The sequence below is a fragment of the Chelonoidis abingdonii genome, chromosome 2 (genome assembly GCF_003597395.2).
Source record: "Chelonoidis abingdonii isolate Lonesome George chromosome 2, CheloAbing_2.0, whole genome shotgun sequence".
NCBI lineage: Eukaryota > Metazoa > Chordata > Testudines > Testudinidae > Chelonoidis > Chelonoidis abingdonii.
The window spans coordinates 222,413,558-222,436,676 of record NC_133770.1 but is presented as its reverse complement, the minus strand read 5'-3'; the positions used below and the strand labels follow the sequence as shown (position 1 = coordinate 222,436,676).

The following is a 23,119-nucleotide window of genomic DNA, read 5'->3' as shown; positions in this document are numbered from 1 at the left end:
CAGCCACACCTTGGCCAGCAGCCACTCCCCTAGCATACAGAATTTCATCTACAGCTCTTTTCAGAGGAATGTAGTGTTGATTTGACCCAGTCACCTAGTGGCTTGCTGGTAGCCAGCATCAGGTTGCTCAATCAAACAAGGAGAACAAGTGCTCAGCCCAGTGCTGGCCTTGCACACTTTTACGGTATTTCTTCACAAGGATTTAGTTAAAGGTTAAACCATAACCATTGGTGGTGTGTCCAGATTACCATGTACAAATATTTTAGCTAACTTGACGGAAGTGGCAAACAATTAACTAAACTCTAGTGTAGACATGCACTTAGAGTTTTAGAAGATTGCTTAATCTGATGATTTTCAAACTGTCATCCACTAAACATTTGGTGGTGCTCTGGGGAGACCTCAGGTTTAATGAATCAAACTCTCCTCATTTCCATCTGTTTCTACAAATATGTGTATTGCACTAAAAGCTGCTAAAAATAAATTTTCCATCTAGGCATTTGCTACAGTTGCCACTAGGATAGTACTGATTGTTCAGGGAAAGAAGAGCAGAACACACAATTGCGAATAAGAGTGGGAGTGTCCATAACACAATTTATAGGCCATGTTTATACATACAATGCTGCAGTGGTGCAGCTGTATTGATACAGCTGTGTGGCTGCAGCATGTCTGGTGAAGATGGTCTATGCTGAGAGGAAGGAGCTCTCCCACTGGCATAAAAAACCCAGCTCCATGGGCGGCACAAGCTATGTTGGCAAGAGAACCTTTTCCCTGACAGCGGTATGCACATGAGCGCTTATGTCACTGTAATATGTCACTTGGGGTGTAGTTTATTCACACCCCTGAGCGGCATAAATTATGCTGACATAGGCTATAGTGTGGACATAGTCCAAACCCTTCAGCCTCCAACTAAAACCTCTCCAGCGCATCATCAAGGATCTACAACCTATCTTGAAGGATGATCCCTCACTCTCACCGACCTTGGGAGACAGGCCAGTCCTCACTTACAGACAGCCCCCAACCTGAAGCAAATACTCACCAGCAACTACACACCACAAAACAAAAACACTAACCCAGGAATCTATCCCTGCAACAAACCCCATTGCCAACTCTGTCCACATATCTATTCAAGGGACACCATCATAGGACCTAATCACATCAGCCACACCATCAGGGGCTCATTCACCTCCACATCTACCAATGTGATATGTGCCAGCAATGCCCCTCTGCCTTGTACATTGGCCAAACCAGACAGTCTCTATGCAAAAGAATAAATGGACACAAATCAGACTTCAAGAATTAAAATATTCAAAAACCAGTCAGAGAACACTTTAACTTCCCTGGACACTCAATAACAGATGTAAAAGTGGCAATTCTTCAACAAAAAAACCTTCAAAAACAACCTCTAATGAGAAACTGCAGAACTGGAGTTAATTTGCAAACTAGCCACCATCAAATTAGGCCTGATTAAAGCATGGGCATGGATGGGTCACTACAAAAAGTAATTTCCCCATGCTCCCATCTTTTCATGTACTGTTTATATATTATACTCCTATTGTATTTTCCACTCCATGTATCTGATGAAGTGGGTTTTAGCCCACAAAAGCTTATGCCCAAATAAAATTGTCTCTAAGGTGCCACAAGTACTCCTCGTTGTTTTTGCTGATACAGACTAACATAGCCTACCACTCTGAAATACCACAGAGAGTGAGAAGTTATATCCATGACAAGATGAGAGGGCAATATGCAGATATAGGTATACAAAAATATATTTTGTACTGAAATGTTACATATGCTGATAGAAGTTTACCGCTCTTAAACTGGAGAGGGTGCCATACAGTTATTTCTGAATAACATTTAACTGTGCAAATTTCTTCCCTCCACCTCCCTCAAAGTCCTGAAAAGTCTGATCCCTGGCTGAGCTGCAGGCAAAAGAGGATTTAAAGTTATACATAATATAGTTCCCCAATGGATTACCCCATTTCTTTCTTTTCATCTCCCTCTGCCGCAATATGCAGCTACTGCCCCTCATATCCTCTTGCCATGCAGCTTCTAGCACTCACACATCTTTCTGTTAAAAATAGTCCATTTGTACCATTGCCAGATTTAGAATTATAGCTGTCAAAGGGCACCAGCTGCTATTGCTGTAGTCTAGGGGTTCCTAAACTAGGGGTTGGGACCCCTCAGGGGGTCATGAGGTTATTACATGAGGGGTTGTGAGCTGTCAGCCTCCACCCCAAACCCCACTTTGCCTCCAGCATTTATAACGGTGTTAAAGACATAAAAAAGTGTTTTTAATGTATGCGGGGGGGGGGTCACACTCAGTGGTTTGCTGTGTGAAAGGGTCACCACCACACAAGTTTGAGAACCACTGCTCTAGTCATCTAGTCCTGGACCACACCTAGGGGGAGACAGAGCCCAGCCTAAAGGCTCCAGCCACGCTTCTTCACACAGGGTCCACGGCTCCTGTGCCTCCCCTCCATGCCCCTTCCCCAGCCACTCATTCTCTTATCCTATCACTAATAGTCTCTCCCCTAGACTCTCTCCCCTGGATCCCCACTTCCAGAGGAGAACAATAGCCGCCGGAGAGTCTGGTAGAACGCTCTGCCCCATGATAAAGTAGTTTATTTACCAGCCAATCAAGAAAGGGGATTCTTTTCTCCCTTGTCCCCTATTGGGCTGGCGCAGTCCACGCCCACTCAGGCCGCGCCGCCTGAGTGGGCGGGCGCGCGCGCGCCCGCCGAAGTTCTGCAGTTGGTCGCCAGCCACACAGGGGCTCGCTCACGTTCCCAGCCGCCGCAGTAGCCGGGTCGCTGAGGGGCGGGGCGGCTGCAGCGCGCTCCCCGCCGCCGGCCCGGGAGGAAGGAGCGGCGGGGCGCGCAGGTGACTTTGTCCGCTGGTGGGGGCGATGCTGCTGCTGCCGCCGCCGCCGCCGCCCGTGAGAAGGGAGCAGGCGGCCGTTACCTCTACCGGCATGAGCAGCCACCGAGCCACCCAGCAGCCACCGCAGCCCCGCCCGCGGCAGCACTAGGACTCCCCTCCCCCCTCGGCCCAGCGCCGGGGTCTGCTACTGCCGGCAGAGGGAACGGGGCGGATTAACCCCACCCCGCTGTGTGAGGGGCCGGAACAACCGGTCCGGTCCGCGGCTCGCAGCGCTGAGGCAGCCCCTGCCGTCGGTCTCCGCGCCCCCGTTTCACCTGTGCAGCGGGGAAGGGAGCCCCAGCGAGCCGCTCCCCTCCCCTGTGCGGCGCTGTGTTTACCGCTACTGCAGCCCCAGACCCAGCGCCCACCCGGAGCTCCTGCCCTTCCGATAGCGTCCTTGTGTAGTAGCCACTGGCGCCAGCTTCCCTCGCACCAACCCCCGCGGCTTCCCGAGCCCCCGCCGGTCAGCTCCTGCTGTCAGACACTCCCTGCAGCCCTCCGCTTCAGCCTCAGCCTCTTCCCGCCGCCGGCGGCTCGCCTGAGGCCCTCTCCCTTGCCTGGCCCCGCTGTGCGCCTCATGGGAGTCTGCTCCTTCCCGCTGGGAAGTGCTGCCGCCGCCGCTGGCTACTGCTGGGCTTAGGAGGCGGCAGCCCCTGTCCAGGAGGAGGATGTCACTGCTCGGGAAGGTGCTGCGGGTCTCCAATCGCTCCATCCTCGCCTTTATCTTCTTCTTTTCCTTCTCCTCATCGTGCCTCTACTTCATCTATGTGGCCCCTGGGATAGGTAAGCAGGGAAGATCTCCGCTTGGGCGGGCGGGTGAGGTGGAGGGTTATACATTCTTAACTTGCCAGAATCCCGAAGTGTAAGGAATGTAATTGGGACAGAGGCCCAAGGTAGGAGTGTCTGTCAGTGAGTCTGTTTTGGGGGAGACTTTAAATAATAATGGACTTTGCATAATACAGCACTGGGGAAATCTTTCAGAGTAAGAGAAGTGCCACAAAAATAGTATTGGATGGAAGTAAATTTAGGTCTAAAACTAAAGGACATTCCCCTCAAGGGATGATGAGAGAGAGATTGAAGGATAGTTAGGGTAGTACAGTATATGTCTGTTGCACCTTTCATTCAAGGATTTCAAATGCTTTGTAAACATATAATCTATGTCTATGCTTAAAAAGGGTGCAGCTATGCTGCTGTAATGCTTCAATGTAGACATGCTGCTGCCTATCTCCCATCACTAGTTAATCCACCTTCCCAGTGGGAAGTAGCTAGGTTGGTGGAAGAACTTTTACATCAACCCAGTACTAGCTGCCCCTAGTTGGCTTAATTATGTTGCTCAGAGGTGTGGATTTTTCACACCCTTGAATCATGTAGCTGGGTTGACTTGACTTTTTCGTGTCAGTCTGCACACAGTGGCCACGGTAGGGTAACTGCCTAACCATTGTGGAGTTTGTTTTTTGACATCTCAGCAGGGAAAAGTTTTAAGATGTAATTTCAAGGAATGCAATGAAGTGGCTTTGCTGATGTTTTGGGATGGTTCTACCACGCATAACAGGAAAAAGTCTATAGGTGCTTGTTGGAAAAATGTTAGTCAATCACAATTGGCATAATTTGGCTGACATGTCAGTATGATATGAAAGAATCTTTCCCTCCTTACCTCAGAGCTGAAACAACCAGTGCTATAAAGCATCATCTAATAAGCTAAAAGCCCTCTGGTAGAACACTGAAGACAATAGGAATGCAGATTAGAAAAGCAGCGCACAAATCAGTGTTTTTTCTCATCAGTTTTACCCAGACTTCCGTAGTTACGTAAGATTAGTGTTTCTTGTACTGATACTGTTCTTCATTTAAATGGAACTTCAGAAAAACGGTACAAACATGTTGGGAGACTGCTCAGTGTCAGAAGAGAACAGCCCCTGGCAAAAAAAAATCAGCCTGACTCTTGATTTGTACCAGTCATCAAGTACAGGGAGCATATTTACTATTTAAGAGGTATATTTAATTTAAGTGGCTCCAGCAGGGGACAGGGAGCCAGAACTCCGTGGGTCTATTCCTCGTTCTGCCATCAATGTACTATGTGACTAAAGAATCTTCAGATTTTGTGCCTCAGTTTCCTCATCCTCAAAATTGGGATTATATTTATTTAGCTCATAAGAGTGCTGTGAGGATTACTTAGGGCTGGTCTACACCGAAAAGTTACATTGGCATAGCTACGTCTCTCAAGGGTGTGAAAAATCCACGTAATCCCCCATGTAGACAGTGTTAGCTGGATGGAAGAATTCTTCTGTCCACCTACCTACTGCCTCTCAGGGAGGTGGATTCCCTATGATGACAAAATAACCCCTCCTGTTGTAGTAGTATGTGTCTACACTGAAGCGCTAGAGCGGCGCACCTGCAGCAGTGCAGCTCTGCTGCTGTAGCGTTTTAAGTATAGACATAGTGTTAGGCAGCTAACTTTCCCCAGGCATTGTATATGAAGCCTAGTGATCTAACTTGGGAATGTGGATTCCATTAGGTGGAAATATGTCTAAATGTTAGGAGTTGCAATGCTGAATCTCAGTTGTCTTTGTTGGTCTAGCTCAAGGTCATTTAACTTAGGTCACACATCCGATTAGCCTTAAGAAAACATTCAGTCACTACTGACATAGACTGGATTTGAATGTGTGGAAAAACTGTATATGGTTCTGCCAGTCTGTTTCACCCTGCTCCCATCTGAGCTATTATCATTAGTCCTCTGAGCCAGCCAGTATGCAAAGCCACAACAATTTTCAGTTAAATTTCCATCTAAAATGGTTTTTTTTTTTTTTTTTTTTTTGGTGTGACTCTTATCCCTGATTCCTGGCTTTAAGATCAGATCCATTCTAATAATATTAAAAATGCTAGGTTGAATCTCCCACCAGTCAATTGTAAAAAGCAAGGCTTTGTGTAGTTGTCATTCAACACCCCATCAATGCTGCACTCAAACAAATTACCCTTCTTCATCAGTTATCTCCTTTCCCTTTCTCTAACCACACCAAGCACATCTCTCCCTAAAATTTAGGTAACCAATGAGAACGTTTGAAATTCAACTCCAGCCATATTTATTGGTTCTTATCATGTTTGTGACTACACAGGTTGTTGTTAGTGTGTGTAAATAAGAAATGTCCGATTGCAAATGATGTCTGCAATATGTTTTCCTATAATATTTAGGAAAACTTTTGTGTGAAAGAGTCATCTATGTTAGTAATTATTCTACAATTGGTATATTAAATGTGGAAATGCAGATGGAAATTGTGTAATATCTGTATGTTAGTATAATAGATGCATTCATCACAATGGAACTTTACTGTGGTGAACTTCCTCTGGTTCACTAGAATGGAGCTCTTCTCCAGCAAACCACAAGAGAAACATCAGAGGACAGCTCAACTCTAACTTACCACAGAAGGTTGTTGTAGTAGAGCTGCTGTCTGACATGTTTCCTTCTTTTTGAGACCAGAAAGATGACAGCGGGTTACCAGCAGGAGAGAAAGAGGGTTGGATGAAGAGGAAAAGGTTGGGTTGTATATGGAGTGGTGATGTAGTGAGAAGGAAGAATAACCAGGGAAAGTTGGGGAAGAAGAGGGCATTTTTGCCTTCCCATGTTACATAAGAACAACCATACTGGATCAGACCAAAGGTCTATGTAGCCCAGTATCCTGTCTTCCAACAGCGGCCAATGCCAGGTGCCCCAGAGGGAATGAACAGAACAGGAAATCAAGTGATCCATCTCCTGTTGCCTATTCCCAGCTTCTGGCAAGCAAAGCCTTAGGGACACCATCCCTTCCCAGCCTGTCCAATAGCCATTGATGGACCTATCCTTCATGAATTTATCTAATTCTTTTTTGAACTCTGTTATAGTCTTGGCCTCCACAACATCCTCTGGCAAGGAGTTCCACAGGTTCCCTGGGAAGACCTAGCCTTCTCTAGAAGGAATTCAAGTTTGACAGACCTGTTCAGGTCATTAGAATGGAATTCCTCTCTAGCAAACCTTTTATGGTTCACTAGAAGAGGGAGAAGATGCCTCTACCACAAAACTTCTAGTAATTTGAGTCATACAAAGCTGTAACTCTCCCCTTCTTCCTGCTCCTGTTAGTAGTGATGCTGGTTAAAAAATGTCCAGTGGAACAGTTTTCCATTGAAAACTGCAGTTTTGTCAAAAACAAAGGGTTTGTGGAAAAGTGTCAAAAATTTAATCAAAATCAACAGGAGAGAGTTGAAACAATTTGTTTCAATTTTATCATTTTGATTCATTTTATTTTGTCTTATATTAAAATATTAATTTTTATATGTATTATATAATAACTTGTTTGCCTTCTTGAAATGAAGAGTTTTAAATAGTCTCAAATTAAAATTTGGAACAAAAACAATCAGTATCAGAATTTCTCATGGAACAGAATTTTTTTTTTTCTTCCTGACCGGCTTTAGTTAGTAATGTTAAAATCTAGGACATGAGGGTGATGGAAAGGGGTTAGGAGATGGGAGAGATTTTATCTGAAGATACATTAGGAATACAGCTTCCTATTCTGGAGACCCTCCTGTGGTTTGCAAGGGGGAAGTTCTGAACTGAAGAAAAACTGGGAAAATTTCCATATGCATAAATGCAGGAGTGTGTGGATAAAAGATGAGTTCTGATTTGTAGAGGGCTATGGATAATGTTGGACAGGCACAGAGATTAGTATCAGAGTTGTCCATTGGTCACAAGCTCCCTTCTAGAATCCAGTTTTCTGTCCACAGTGGGCAGACTCCCTAATTTTGTGGGTTACGCTCCCCCACCTTCCATCAGATAGTTACAATTCGAAATATAAAATTATTTTTTATTTTTTCATTAGTTGTTATTGCATAAATAAGGGTGGGAAAAAATCTTTCTACAGTGGAACCTCAGGAACACCAGAGTCATGAACTGACTGGTCAACCACACATCTCATTTGGAGCCATAAGTGTATAGTCAGGCAGCAGCAGAGACAAAAGAAAACAAAGCAAATACAGTACTGTGTTAAACTACTTTTTTTTTTTTTTAAAAAAAGGGAAAAGTTAAAAAAAAAAAATTTGACAAGGTAATCAAACTGTTTCTGTGCTTGTTGTATTTATGTTAAGATAGTTAAAAGCAGCAGTTTTCTTCTGCATAGTAAAGTTTCAAAGCTGTATTAAGTCAATATTCAGTTGTAAACTTTTGAAAGAACAAACCATAACATTTTGTTTGGAGTTATGAACATTTCTGAGGTGTTCTACTGTACTTGAAATGTGGCTTATGAGAGTTGGATCATGGGAGCATGGAAGAAGGGGCTGCCCATTGGGGCTGAGGAGCTAGGCAATGGAGTGAAGCTGTTGCTAGGTGAGTAACAGAAATCAGGGAGAAGAGTTCTGTGTAGCTGGAAAGCTTGTGTTTCTGACTAGCAGAAGTTAGTCCAATAAAAGATACTACTTCACTCCTTTTGTCTCTCTAGGAATCAAGAAGTCAGTTGGGAGTTAAACTGCTCACCCATGCTCTGTTGGCATGGTCATCCAACCACTGCTAATCTCTGTGCGTGCGCACACATGCACACACACCCTGTATATTTTTTCCATTAAACATGTTTCTGCTCAACATATAACCCCTTCTTCCCATTGTTTAGCCCAGCAACTGATTCCTCAGGCTTGTCCACATGATGTTTTAGTCTGTACCACAGGGGTGTAAATTTTAGTCTGTACTAGCATGTCAAGCACTGACTGGCCTGCGTGGATCCTGAAGTTCTGTCATGCATGTTAACATAGTCCCTTTTCAAACAGTGCTGTTAACATGTACTGGAAACATTTAGTGTGTTCTAGCATGGTCTGCACAAGGTAATTAGTGCACAGTATGCTAGTGTTAAAGCACTGCGTAGAAAAGCCCCTAGTCTGAGGGACTTCTCTGATACATCAAACTGGAACTTCTAACAAAATTCCTGTGCTTCATCAGAAATAGTAGCTGTCTTTGCAAGTGGAGTATCTGACAGTATGGACTCCCTCTTCTCATCTCTTCTCTACCTCTATTCTGGTCTCCTTCATGACTCCTTTTTAAAATAGGTAATGGGAAGGAGGAAGCAATGAGAGAGGTAGAGTTGAAATCTAAGTTGCCAGCTTGGGAACCTGCAGGTCCATTTCAGCGGTTTGGAGGTAGCTGACTTATCAGAGCAGCTTGATTGACTTTTCTTGGTGTAGTTCAGTTGGGTTATCCAGAATAAAGGGAATAACTGTTTAATTTTAAAATCAAAGAGGCCTATTTTAAAGATTTCATCTGTGGAATTTGGAGCAGGGGGAGGTGTGATTGATTAGCCATAGGAAACCAAAGAAAAGTGAGAAATGGGGCAGAGTTTACAAAAAGAAAGCATGTAAAAATATTTACTAACTGCAGAGGAAGTATTTTCCTAAAAAATAAGATACAGTCAATTACTCCTGAAGAGTAATCATGACAAATTTGGAGACTAAGTTCAATTAAAGTGTGAAACAAGGATTTTTTATTTTACTTTCCGATTTTAATTGCAAGTTTAAGTATGAAGTCACTCCTCATGTCTCCATAATTGTTGCGGTGTTGATTTTTTTTTACTTGTTTTAAGTCCCTGATTACATTTTAGTATGTTGCGTGCTTTAGTTAACTTTTCCTTCTGTATGTGTAGCATTTAGTTGGAAAATGAATAATTGTCATTTTAATTTAGTTTTGTATCATACAAGTATCTGTTGAGCCATTTCTCTTATTGGTCTTGGTCTTCTAAAATACTGTTAAGAACAATGTCTGTATTTTGCAAATGGTAGATGTCAATAGCTTGTACTTAATTTCTTTTTTGCCCTTATTGTGAATTTAGCTTTTTTAAAATACTTTAAACCAGGATAATGATTAATTACCACTTGCAGAATTCAAATATTGATTTATTACAACTGTATTGTATTCATAATCCATGTATCATAATGGATTATTTTTGTATGAGGTATTTTCCATTTAAACATTCTGTGAAGAATAACTTATTGGTTGTTACAAGAGAGCCTGAAGATTTTTAAAATATTATTTTTAAAATTACATCTGTTTTTGAAAAAAAGTCGTGGTTTATTAAAATAGGAAGAACTCTAGTAATCCAACTTACTTTTCACAATCTCTGCTTATTTACATGCTTCACAAAACAATCACTCTATACTTGACTCGTAGTCCTCATCCGCAAAGGAAACCTGCACAACACCTTCAAAAGATGAGCCTGGGAGCTTAAATTAATTACTTAGCTAGACACTAAAAATCATAGACTGAATAGAGACACTGGATTTATGGCTTATTACAACAATCTGTAACCTACTAAACCCCCCCCCACACACACACCCTTTTTTCTCTTTTCTCACCTATGATTGGAGAGTGTTAACAGGCCACTTCACCTTGAATGGTCTCTTGAAACGTGTTAACTACTTATACTAAACAATCGGTTCTATCTTGTATTTAGCTGCTATGACACTGAGAAAATTTCCTTAGATCTGAAGAGCTCTGTGCAAGCTCAAAAGCTTGTCTCTCTGACCAACAAAAGTTGGTCCAATAAAAGTTGTTACCTCACCCACCTTGTTTGTCTCATATTTCAAGTGTCTTTTAGATGGACAATAAATGTGAAGCAAATCGAATCTAGTAGAACACTGATAAAGAAACTCAACATATTTCTTATACACTCTGGCTGTGTTCTTTATAGATGAAATAGGAGGTGGAAACCAGAGGGGAATGAAAATTTCTAAATTTCCCCCAAATAATGATGCTATTAATCAATTATCATAAAAATACATTTACAGGTATACCACCTACAGTAAGGAAATTATTCAAAATTCTTCATAGAAAAAGTAAGGTAGGAGGTAACACAATCATCCAGAATTGTTTTCATTTTTGAAATACTTCGTAAATCTTGATGTCATCTTTGCTAATTAATGGTGATCTACTTGGTAGCATTGAACATAAGAATGGTCATATTGGGTCAGACCAATGGTCTGTCTAGCTCAGTATATTGTCTTTTGACAGTGATCAATGTCAGGTGGTTTGGAACGAATGAATAGAACGGGCAATCATAAAGTGATTCATCCCCTCTCATCCACTCCCAGCTTCTGGCAATCAGAGGCTAGGGACACTCAGAGCCATAGATACACCTATCCTCCCTGAACTTATCCAGTTCTTTTTTGAACCATACCAATGAATTCCACAGATTCATTATGCATTGTGTGGAAAAAGTACTTCCTTTTGTTTGTTTTAAACATGCTGCCTGTTAATTTCATTGGGCAAGCCCTGGTTCTTGTGTTTATTCCTTCACATAACACTTTCCTATTGTCTTCCACAACAGTCACAATTTTATAGACCTGCATCATATCCCTCTTTAGTCATCTCATTTTCAAGCTGAAAAGTCACAATCTTTATAATCTTTCTTCATATGGAGGTTATTCCATACTCTTAATTATTTTTGTTGTCCTCTGTACCTTTTCCAATTTTAATATATATCTTTTGATATGGGGTGACCAGAACTACACACAGTATTCAAGGTGTGGGCATACTATGGATTTAAATAGTAGCATTACGATACTTTGTCTTATTTTGTTAATGTCCTATTAGCTATCTCTTTCCTAATGGTTCCTAACATTATTAGCTTTCTTACTGTTGCTGCACATTGAATGGTTGTTTTCAGAGAATGTGGACAATGAATCTATAATTTCTTTCTTGAGTGGTAACAACTAATTTAGACCGAACAACTAATTTAAGGGGGAGGAATAGCTCAGTGGTTTGAGCACTGGCCTGCTAAACTCAGGGTTGTGAGTTCAGTCCTCGAGGGGGTCATTTAGGGATCTGGGACCCAAAAAACCTGTCAGGGAAAGTACTTGGTCCTACTAGTGAAGGCAGGGGACTGGACTCAATGATCTTTCAAGGTCCCTTCCAGTTCTATGATATAGGTTTATCTCCATATGTTATTTATTGGACCCATCATTTTGTATGTATAGTTGGAATTCATTTTCCAATGTTGATTACTTTGCATTTATCAACATTCAACATCATCTCCCATTTTGTTGGCCAGTCATCCAGTTTTGTGAGATCCCTTTGTAATTCTTAGGTCCAAAGCAGCGTACAATCTTTAGTAATTTTGTATCCTCTGCAGATTTTGCCACCTTACTGTATACCCCTTTTTCCAGATAATTTATGAATATGTTGAACAGCACTGGTTTCAGTACAGATCCCTAGGGGACATTGCTGTTTACCTCACTTCATTTTGAAAACTATCCATTCATTCCTGCTTTGTTTCCTGTCTTTTAATCAGTTACTGATTTAGGAGAGGACCTTCCCTCTTATCCCATGACTGCTTACTCTTCATAAGGTCCCTCACCAAAGGCTCTTTATGAAAAGATATATCTATCTACTGGATCACCCTTGTCAACATTTGTTGACCCCTCCTGTATCACCCCCCCCCCCAACATGTCAGGCTCAAGGAATTCTAATAGATAGTTGAGGAATGATTTTCCTTTACAAAAGCTATGTTTGCTCTTCCCTAGTAAATTGTGTTTGTGTGTACCTGGTAATTCTGTTCTGTGCTATAGTTTCAACCAATTTGCCTGGTACTGAAGTTAGGTGTAATGGTTTTTATTTGCTAGGATCACCTCTGGAGCCTTTTTAAAAAAAATTGTCACATTGGCTACTCTAGTCATCTGGTACAGAAGCTGATTTAAAGGATAGGTTATATACTACAGTTGGTAGTTCTACAATTTCACGTTGGAGTTCCTTCAGAACTCTTGGATACCATCTGGTTCTGGTGACTTTTATTACTGTTTAATTTATCAATTTGTTCCTAAACCTTCTCTACTGTGACACCTCAATCTTGGACAGTTCCTCAGATTTGTCACCTAAAAAGAATGTCTCGGGTGGAAATCTCTCACATCTTCTGCAGTGAAGACTAATGCAAAGAGTTAATTTAGTTTCTCCTCAGTTGCCTCATCTTCCTTGAGTACTACATTAGAACCTCGATCGTCCAGCATTCCCACTGATTATTTGGCATGCTTCCTGCTTCTGATTTTGATTTTGCTGTTGTACCAAAATTGTTTTCAAAATTGTATTTGTTGATTTCTTAACTTCTGATAATCTTGTCGTTTCTACTTACTAGCTTTCTAGGAGCCTCCACTGGGTTTAGAAGCTGCAGAATAGCATGTGGAAGTGCCTGTAAAGCTTACAAAGAATGCGTCCAAATGCGGAAGTCCAAGTGTTCATAGCACACAACTTGAAAGCTTACAGCATCCAGCTTTTCTAAAAATATTCAAAAGCACTACTTCAAATTTAGGAGAGAGAAAGAAATCAAATACTTTTTATGTTTTTCCAAAAAGTCACTGACAATTTCCACAAATTAAATTTCTTACTTTCCTGCCACCTAAGAACTGGCAAAAATATTCTCACTTAATTGAGGACCAGATATCAAATCTCAGGTGAATTGATGTAGACTCAGCAAGTTTATAAGTTAGCTGTTGATGGAAATGAAAAAGTGTCTTTTGAACCTTCAAAAAAGTGCTTTGAGTTCTGAAATCAAATCTTGCTTGCTACAGTGGAGATAATAGTAGCTATGAAATGTCTGCACTATGTCAGTGGAGTGCTACCATAATCTTATTTCAGCAGTGTAAATTGTTTCCAATATGTTTCTTCAAAATTCCAAGAGTCGTTATTGTTGCCACTATGCACATATAAAAACACTTTGAAGTTACTGGGCCACATCACTGAGCAGTTACATAGGCAAACAGCAATATTGCCAAACCAAAGCGCACACAAAAAAGGAAGGCCCTAAACACTCATGATATTTCTTTAAGAATAATTTTGGGTTCTTTTCATTTGTCTTCAGATTTCTGAGCCTGTAGAGAGCAATTGGTTATGTTTTTTCAAGCTTTTGTCAATTACCATGAAGACTAAAAGCTCTGCTTTAGATGAAAACTCCGATTTCTAACAGTCTCTTGCTTCCAAAAGCTAGGGTTTAAGAAAAATGCCAAATTTTGCTTAACTTATGATAAAATTGTAAGAGTTGTCAACAATGAAAAAGCATTATCAATTTTCTACTTATGGAGGGGAAAAGTGACACTTTTACGTTGGCAAAACCAATTTGAGAATATAATTCACTCCAAATTTGGTACTACACCTTTCTTTGGAAACAGTCTTCTCTCTTCCTTCCTCCCTGTCTCATTACTCCTAGTATGGCCTGGAAAATGTCTCTTAATTTTTGCTAGGGCAACTGATTTACCAAAAGACCAGCACTAAGAATTTAAAAACTGGTTAAACTACTGCATTCTTTTTAATAGATGTTTTGTGCTAATGCTACTATTCCCAATAGACAGAAATAATTACCATTTATTTTCATTAAGATAAATCAAGCTCCAGGAGACATCCTACTAAGGGAGCGATATTGATATAGCATTTCTCTGCTAAATACATAATACACCTCTACTCCTATATAACGCTGTCCTCCAGAGCCAAAAAAATCTTACTGCGCTATAGGTGAGACCGCGTTATATCGAACCTGCTTTAGCCCCCGTGCTCCTTGTCCCCTGACCGCCCCTTCCAGAGACCTCCATCCCTAATCACCCCCAGGACCTCACCCCCTGACAGGCACTCAGTGGCTGGAAGCGGAGCAGCCTGGCCCAAGCCTGCTCCACTCTACCAGCTCCCAGCTGCAGCGCTCTGCTTTCCGCTGCTGGTGTGTGCGGGGAGGTTGGGGAAAGGATGCCCCTCATGCTCACCTGTGGAGGGAAGCGGAGCGCTGTGGCCCCAGCCCTCTCCGCTTTCCTTGCCCCAGCCCCAGCCATGTCGCTTGGGGGGGTGGGAGGTTGGGGAAAGGTCCCACGTTCACCAGCAGTGGCAGAAGCAGACTAGCCTAGCCCAGCCTGCTCCACTCCACTAGCTCCCTGCCACAGGTGAATATGGGGGGGCTGCCCTTTCCCCAACCTCCCCACACTCACCGGCTGGGAAGCAGAGCACCGCAGCTGAGAGCTGACATGCTGATCTGCCGGAGCGCTGCTTTACCGCGTTGTATGCGAACCTGTGTCATATTGGGTTGCGTTATCACGGCAGAGGTGTACTTCAATAGTATTTTATTTGTATTATCCACAAGAAACAAAATTAAAAACATTAAGTTTGTAAGTCAAGCACTGAAAAATTAGGAAATGCCAAAATGAATGTTGCCTTTGCCATCTTAATTTGGCCTCTTCTGCATATGGGTTATTACATGGATTTTTTTCCACGGGATCGCTGCCTCATTCAGTGCTCAAAAGGGACAGCGCCCACTGAGTGGATATGCATTATCTCTGTTTTATCCTCATTGTTTATCATGTGGCTTCATGCATTACTGGTATTTACTGCTTTGATTATAGAATTTCCTTTATGAGCTTTTCTATGGTTCTCATCACTGTGGTTCTGAGTGCTTCACAAAGACTAATGAATTTATTTTTAAAATACCCCATGACATAGTGGATTCGATTTAATCCTAGTCAGGAAGACTTATGTAGAAATCCATGATTCAATTGAAAATGCATTCTTGTTGGTTGTGTTAACCTTAATATATATTCTTCATAACTCAGATGTAGGTTTAATTTTTAGAAGGTACACATTACACATTAAGTGATTTATTTTGAAAATTTTTCAGATTAGTTTTACAGCTATATCAGAAAATGAATGATTGGTTATTTCATTTACCAAAGGTAATTGAAGCAGATAGTTCACCTTCCAGTGACTTCATAAATATCTGCAATTCAGCAGGTTAATCATTAATATTTGGAGGATATTCTTGCCATGCTGTATTAGGAGGAGAACATCACTAGACAGACATTTAAATTGTTTTATTTAACTAAAACAACATTATTAAGTATTCTGGATTTTTTTCTTCAACAGCAAACATATATAATATTTTAACAAAACAAGCATATGAATTTTTGATTTAAACATTCAAGTTTTTTAAAATCAGGTTTGTTTTTGTTAAAATTAACTAAAATAGTTCAATTTAATTTTTTTTGTTTTTTTTAAATAGTTCATTTATTATGTCAGCCAACTTAAAATACTGGCTTCTGCAGCTAACTCAGTTGTCTTCACCTTCATTTTCCTGTTTGTTCATAATCTGGAAAAGAAAAACAAGCTTTCCTGCTTTTTCAGGTCTCAAATGATTTCTCAGTTTGGAATGAATTAGTCCAAAGGAAGAAAATATTCTTTCTACACCAGCAGAAGAAACTACTGCTGTTAAAAGTGAGATTATCACTTCAACAGATTCTGAATTTAAGTGCTTAAGTGACTTCCACCAGTTCACTGGTGTGACTTTCTTTAAAACATCATCAGCAAACATATATTTCTTGGATGTTTCACCCTTAGCTCTGAAGCTTATTATAGTTGGCATTATGGCTGGATGTTCATGTCATAGCCAACTCCTCTTCTTCAGTAGTTAAGGTTTGTCCCTGGTACCGAGTATATTGAGACTATTTACAAGAAAATGAGCGTGAGAGAGTGCTTGTCCCATTCGTTTTTTTAATGCTTGCAATTTAACTCTGTCCTTGCATATTTCTCTTTTTTAAGCTGTCACTCAGTTCCTTCCAAATTTCAACAGTCAGCCATTTTTCCTGCATTTTGTTCAAGGCTGCAGAAATAGGCTTCAAGGTACTCGGCATGTGTTCAACATTTCTCTTAAGCCCAGTGTTGAGAACTTCGGCTGTGGCAGTGCCATCTATTTTTTGACTATTTTGTTCACAAACTGTCATCAGATTAGGCCAGTTCTTGTTATAGTGCTCAAAACAGTCCACTACTGAGTTCCATAACACGTCTTGTGGTAGAATTAGCTTGGTTCCTCCCACTTTATATCCAAAGCAAGGAATTCAGAAACCAAAGTACATTACATTATTTTTAGCTTGTAGTGTTGGAATATATGAAGGTATCCAAGGAAGGAGCCATATGATCATGAGGAGAAAGAGGGGCAGATTGGGAATATGGTGGGGCTTTGAAAGAACTGCTCTGAGATTCTTCTAGTGTAATCTCATCCCATGTTTACCAGAAAAATACAAGTTTTTTTTATAGGAGTTATGTTTTTAAAACATTCATTTTAACCTTGAGAGACTGACCCCTGAGGGAAAACTGATTTAAAAACAAGTTACTTGCTTAAGGGTAAAGAGTTGTCATTGAATTATTAATTTGTGTAATTGATTTTTACATTGGTTTCTTAGGGAAAATTTTTCATCAATTGGAAAATCTTTCAAATACAAGATCAGGGAATTAATGGTCTCTGGAGATTACCTGAAAGGCTAGATACAAAAGCTTCAGACAAAGGAGAGAACCTAGCAGGAAAAGCACCAGTTTGAACAGCTGAAATACAAAAGTGCTATTTTAAAGCTGACCCCTTAAAGTAGTATTCCTTGGTATTTTAAAGAATATTAAAGGTAGAGTAACCATAACTTCAAACATGCTCCTGGTGAGAATCTGATTCTCATTCTTGGGTCTCAGACCTTCAGTGTGAGAATGGATGGGAACTCCCAAAACTTGAGGCTAAAACTTCTCAGTGTGACTAGTGATTCTGAAACCTTCTCCATGGACTAAATCTCAATACAGTGGGAAGGCTTGCATGCCCTATGACCCTGAGAACAGTGCTGGTGGCACCAGGATGCCTGGTATGGTGACCCATGCCAAACAAGAGCCAGCTTAAAGGCAGTCCACCAGCCCTCCTGTTTGGGGGTTGGGAGTGGGATAACACTCTACTCCTGTTTTGTTTTTTGTTTTTAAGTTTTTATGGGGATATAAGCTACTGTTTTTAATCAAAATGTTTTGTGATACAATGTCAAATACCTTACAGAACTTTATCAGCCAAACCTGAAATCTCAAAAAATATATCAAGTTAATTTGACAAGATCTGTTTTTCATAAACCCGTGTTGATTTGCATTAATTGCATTACCTTCTTTTAATTTTTTTAATTGTATCTTGTATCAGCCACTCCATTATCTTGCCAGACATCAGTGTCAGGTTTATAATTACCTGAGTCATCCCATTTACCCCTTTTAAATATTGGCACAACACTAGCTTTGTTCCAGCCTTCTGGAACTTCCCCACTGCTCCAAATCAACACTAACAGTCCAGTGAGCTCCTCCACTAGTTTTTTGAAAACTCTGGGATGCAAGTTATTTGTACCTGGTGATTTCAAAATACTTTAGCATCTTCTGTTTGTAGTCTTTTAGAGATACTAGTGAATGGAACGAGTGTTATCACCATGTATTGAGGTTGTAGCCTCTGTTCCTCTCCTCCCCATGCGGAACAGAAATATTTATTTAATAGTTTTGCCTTTTCTGCATTATTATTGATAATTCTACCATTTTCATCTAGAAATGGACTAGTACCATTGTCAAGATTCTTTTTGTTCTTAAGAAGAATTTTTTTTAAATATATTATTGTCCTTAACTCAGCTGGCCATGGATTCCTCTTTATGTCCCTTTGTTTCCTTTCTTTTTTTTTTCTTTTACAATTTCTAGGTTCTGATTTATATTCATTACTATCAAGTTATCCTTTCTTCCATTTGTTATATATTTTTAAAAAATGTGTAGCTGCCTTCACTTTCCCTCTATACTGGGTCAGTTTTTTAACCAGCAAGGCCATCTTCCTCAGTTATGGGATTGTGGCTTTTGGGGCATCTCGTAAGATGTTCTTAAATGACTTCCAATTATCATTTGCATTTTTCTGATTAAATTCTTCCTCCTAGCAGATTTGGCTCAAAATTGTTTTCACCTTTATGAAATGGCCCTATTAAAACACTAAGGGTATGTCTACGGGTAGTGATCGATCTATTGGGGATTGATTTTTATCGCGTCTAGTGTAGACGTGATAAGATCGATCCCCGATCGCTCTGCCGTCAACTGCGGAACTCCACCGCGGTGAGAGGCAGAAGCGGAGTCCAAAGGGGCAGCAGTAGCAGTTGACTCGTCGCCATCCTCACGGCCAGGTAAATTGACCTAAGATACGCTGATTTCAGCTACACTATTTGCATAGCTGAAGTTGCGTATCTTAGGTTGACCCTCCCCGCTCCTTACCCCCCCCCCCCCCGCAGTGTAGACCTAGCCTAAGTGTCTGGGCTTTATTGGGCTTGCAGATTATAAATATTATCAAAACTTGATTACTTGTACTTAAGCTGCCATTTATTTTTTAGTTCTGTGATGAGTTCCTCTTTATCTGTTAGGAACAAGGTCTAATAAGGAATTGCATCTTGTTGCTACACTTTTTGAGTTAGAATAGTATCATCTGTAATGATTAGAAAGTCCCAGGATGTTTTAGTTCTGGCAGTGTGAGCTCTAGCAAATGTCACTCAAATTGAAGTCTTCTATGATTACACAGTTTTTTGTCTTAAATATTAAGGTAGGTGCGTAAGGAGGTGGTCATCCTTTTCCCTAGTATGATTTGGTGGTCTGTAGTAGACCCGAAATAATACCCCATTTTGTGCTTTATATCTGTGGGACTATTGAACCATACCAGTCCAGACCAGTGGCCCATCTAGCCCAGTATCCTCTGTTCTGACAGTGGTCAATGCCAGATGTGGAGAAAATGAATAAGGAAGTGTTGTTTACAGCTTCTCTTAAGACAAGAACCAAGGATCACCCAATGAAATTCATAGGCAGTTTTAAAACAAACAAAAGGAAGTACTTCATACAACACACAGTCAGCCTATGGAATTCATTCCCAGGGGATATAGTGAAGGCCAAAAGCATAACTGGGTTCAAAAAAGAATTAGATAACTTCGTGGAGGATAGTTTCATCAATGGCTGTTAGCCAAGATGGTCAGGGATGCAACCTCTCCTCTGGGTGTCCCTAAACTTCTGACTGCCAGAAGCTGAGACTGGATGAGAGGGGTTGGATCCACTTGATAATTACCCTGTTCTGTTCATTCCCTTTGAAGCATCTGGCATTGGCCACTGTCAGAAGATATGGTCATTCTTATGTTCATAAGCATTTTGAATTATCAGTGATTCGGAAACAGGTAAGGCAGTTTTTGACATAAAGTGCCACTGACCTTACCCTTTTGCCTACTTGATCCGTCCTAAATAGGTTATAAGCATTGATTTTAACATCCAATTGTGTGAATCATCCCACCAGGTTTCAGTAATACCAACTAGATCAAATTTATGCTTCTGTAGTGTTGAACTCTTCTTTATTCTTTCAGAGAGAACCAAATGGCAAATGGTTTTCTTATCCCATGGGATGTATAGATTTAAAAAAAAAAAATCGTATCCTGAATTTGGATGCAAGGTCAATCTAAAAATTTTTCATTATTTTTTTTTAAAATGGGTTCATCAAAACATTTCATTTGGATTTTGACTCTTTTAAACATTTTTCTAATGTAAATTAACTCTAAATTTTGAAACAAAAGTAATTTTGACTTCTCAAAATGACCTTTTTGTTTAGAAGTCAAAATGGGAAATTTATAGAAAATAGTTTCTATAAACAGTTTTGGTTTTGATGACCTAACGCTTTCTGATTGGGGATGGAAAAATGTCAAAAATCCTGCCAGCTCTGCTTTGCAGCCCTTCATAACTTGACCCCCTAATGAAGAGGGATTCAAAATCCCACCTGGTTTTGTTAGATGTTCTTTTTCTCAACTAGCCAAACTTTTATTTTTTATTTTTCCTTTTATGCAGATGTAGCCTTAAATTTTGGGTTTGCATTGCAGGTGACTTGTAGACATCTGATCCCCTCTTTGTTAAATTACAAAATGAAACAAACAAAACCCAAAACAAAATAAGTGACAAAAAACACTGATTATATAGCATTAACCTCTATCTTCCTTGCTTTCTAATGCAGTATGCATTACTGATCATTTTATTAAATGGACATGTTCCTTCAGTTGCTTACCATCATCACAGGATTTTCACTCTTAAGGGAAAATTAATCATCTTGTTGTTCTGTATATTTGAAGGTATATGGCAAAGGATTTTCTTACTTCCTCTCAGGGTCTGGAGGTTTAATTTTTGAGTATGGAGTACAGAGCAACAGAGAAAAGAAATCAGGCTTACAGCAAAAAGGAAGAAGAGAAAATTTTATACATTGTTATGCTTGTTTTAGTGGAATCATATGGTCAAAATAGCAATCAATAATTTTAAATAACCACTGCATTAAGACACATGAAGATGTATGTTTTAAATCAGTTATAATGTGCTTGTGGCCTCTTGCCTTTTACCACCTGATTCCTGTATTGATCAGTCAATAAACACACATTGTCTTAAAGTTTGTTATACTTAGTACATGCAGATGTCAAAGAGGACTGAACAGTTTTATAGTAAAATTACATTGAAATGTCCAACCAGGAAAGAAGGAAATATGAAATTTAGCTTTCAGTCACGGAAAAATAAAATCCTTGTAGGTGGATGGATAGATGGAAATCTATCTATCAGTGGTCAAGATGCTCGGTTATGCTTTCTAATCTGAGGGGAGAGGCCTCTGAGAGTGGTAAATGTTATAAAGGCAAGATTTTTCAAAGCGCTCCCCTCCTCTGATGGTGCTTGTTTGACATAAAGGACATGACGGTTTTGGTATTTGTGTACTGCCCATCATCACCTCTGCCAACAAATTCATATAGATGTGAATAATATGATGGACAGAATTCTCAATTGGTTTGCTTTGAAAACAGATTTTTAGCTGTTTTTAATGCAGTTTAACAGCTGGAAATATGAGTCAGTACCACGTGATCCGCCAGCTTTCTGTGGACCAGAAAGTGTTCTGTGGACCATAGGTTAGGAACCACTGTTCAAAAGCTTTTATTGGGGGGTCCTTATTAGTGACACTATGTTGCTATGCTGTAAGTAGTCAGTAGAGACATTTTTCAAAAGCATGAGTCTTTGCATGCTTGGCATATATGAAAAGACAGATGATCTACTTTGCTACCAGGTATGAAAACTGATTTTCAAAAGGAATTTGTCCATCCACTTGTAGATTACTGAAGTCATATGGATCCAGTTTAGGCTTATGCCTATTTAGAAGGCAACAGAACATTTTATCTTTCAGATATGTGTGTCCTTCTCGCTTTTCTATTCAGGCCAAAGATAGTATTATATGAGCTCTGTATATGGCTTTGATTACTGATACAAGAGCAGGATTCTTGGTTCTGTTACTGATGTCTTGTGTGAATCAGTTAAATTTTCTGTACCTGAGTTTACCAACCTGGAATGTCTCTAATAACTACTTCACAGCAAAACTGACTTTTAGTACAGCAGAACCCTGTTTAGCTGATCTAATTGGGACCGGAGCCAGATTGGATAATCAAAAGTTCAGGTAATCTGAAGAAGAATGGGAAAGTGCAAGGCTGCAGCACTATCTGGAGACCCCAGGAGATCACCCACTTCTGAACCTGTGTGTGCTGGTTCCTTGATTAATATGGAGTGCCAGATAATGGAGGGTCCAGTAAAGAGGATTCTACTGTAATTTGAGATTTTTTCAATGATTGGTGTTCTATAATTGTAAAATGGCATAGCTGCTGTTTAATACTTCCACCTGGTGGTGAATGAACAGAGATAAATCTTAGCATACACTTACAAACAGTCAAGAAGTAGGAAATAGATGTTTTTGTGGATTACATTTATTTCTCTTCTAAAAATATTTCTCTCTCTCTCCTCTAAAATATATATAACTTACTAGGGGTAAATAGATTTTTAACGCTGTATCATAATAGTTTCTTTGCAGGGTGGAGGAAAATGAAATTGTGTTTAATAAATAGTAATTGAAACTTAACTTTATATTTTTACCCTTTCAGCTAGGTCTAGGAATATGAATTAATATTTTTCCTCTTGTCTTTATCTTGATTTTTATCCTAAATATTTTTAGGTTTTACTCTTTGGATCCTACTCTTGGTCTAATAGGTTTTTGAGGGCTAACTTTGAACTCTGAGATTGTTCAGTATTGATTTGATGACATTATACATTGGTAAATACAAAATAAAATGAAATATTATTGAATTAAGTTTAATATGAAATAGTCACTTTTGTGTTTAACAGCAAACACCTATCTCTTTATGATGCAAGCTCGAGGCATAATGTTGAGAGAAAACGTGAAAACAATAGGACATCTGATCAGATCGTACACTAATAAAAATGCTACTGTGAATGGCACAGGTAAGAATGTTTCCTATTTAATTATTAAAAAAAAAAAAAAGTGGTCTGTTTCTTCATGACAATGTCATAGCTTATTTATACATAATT

General features: G+C 40.0%; 1 protein-coding gene across 3 annotated transcripts in view; it reads left to right on the top strand.

Moving 5' to 3' along the window:
* The first annotated feature begins 2,928 nt into the window (after positions 1 to 2,928).
* The window catches only part of B4GALT6 (beta-1,4-galactosyltransferase 6), a 46,163-nt gene continuing 25,972 nt past the window's right edge, over positions 2,929 to 23,119 (top strand). For 2 of the 3 annotated variants that reach the window (XM_032785292.2, XM_032785294.2), the window contains exons 1-2: positions 2,929 to 3,702; positions 22,916 to 23,032. In XM_032785292.2, coding sequence (XP_032641183.1) covers positions 3,588 to 3,702; positions 22,916 to 23,032 — 232 coding nt within the window. In that variant the 5' untranslated portion in view covers positions 2,929 to 3,587. The remainder of the gene's footprint in view (positions 3,703 to 22,915; positions 23,033 to 23,119) is intronic. The other variant, XM_032785293.2, reaches the window with a different exon arrangement.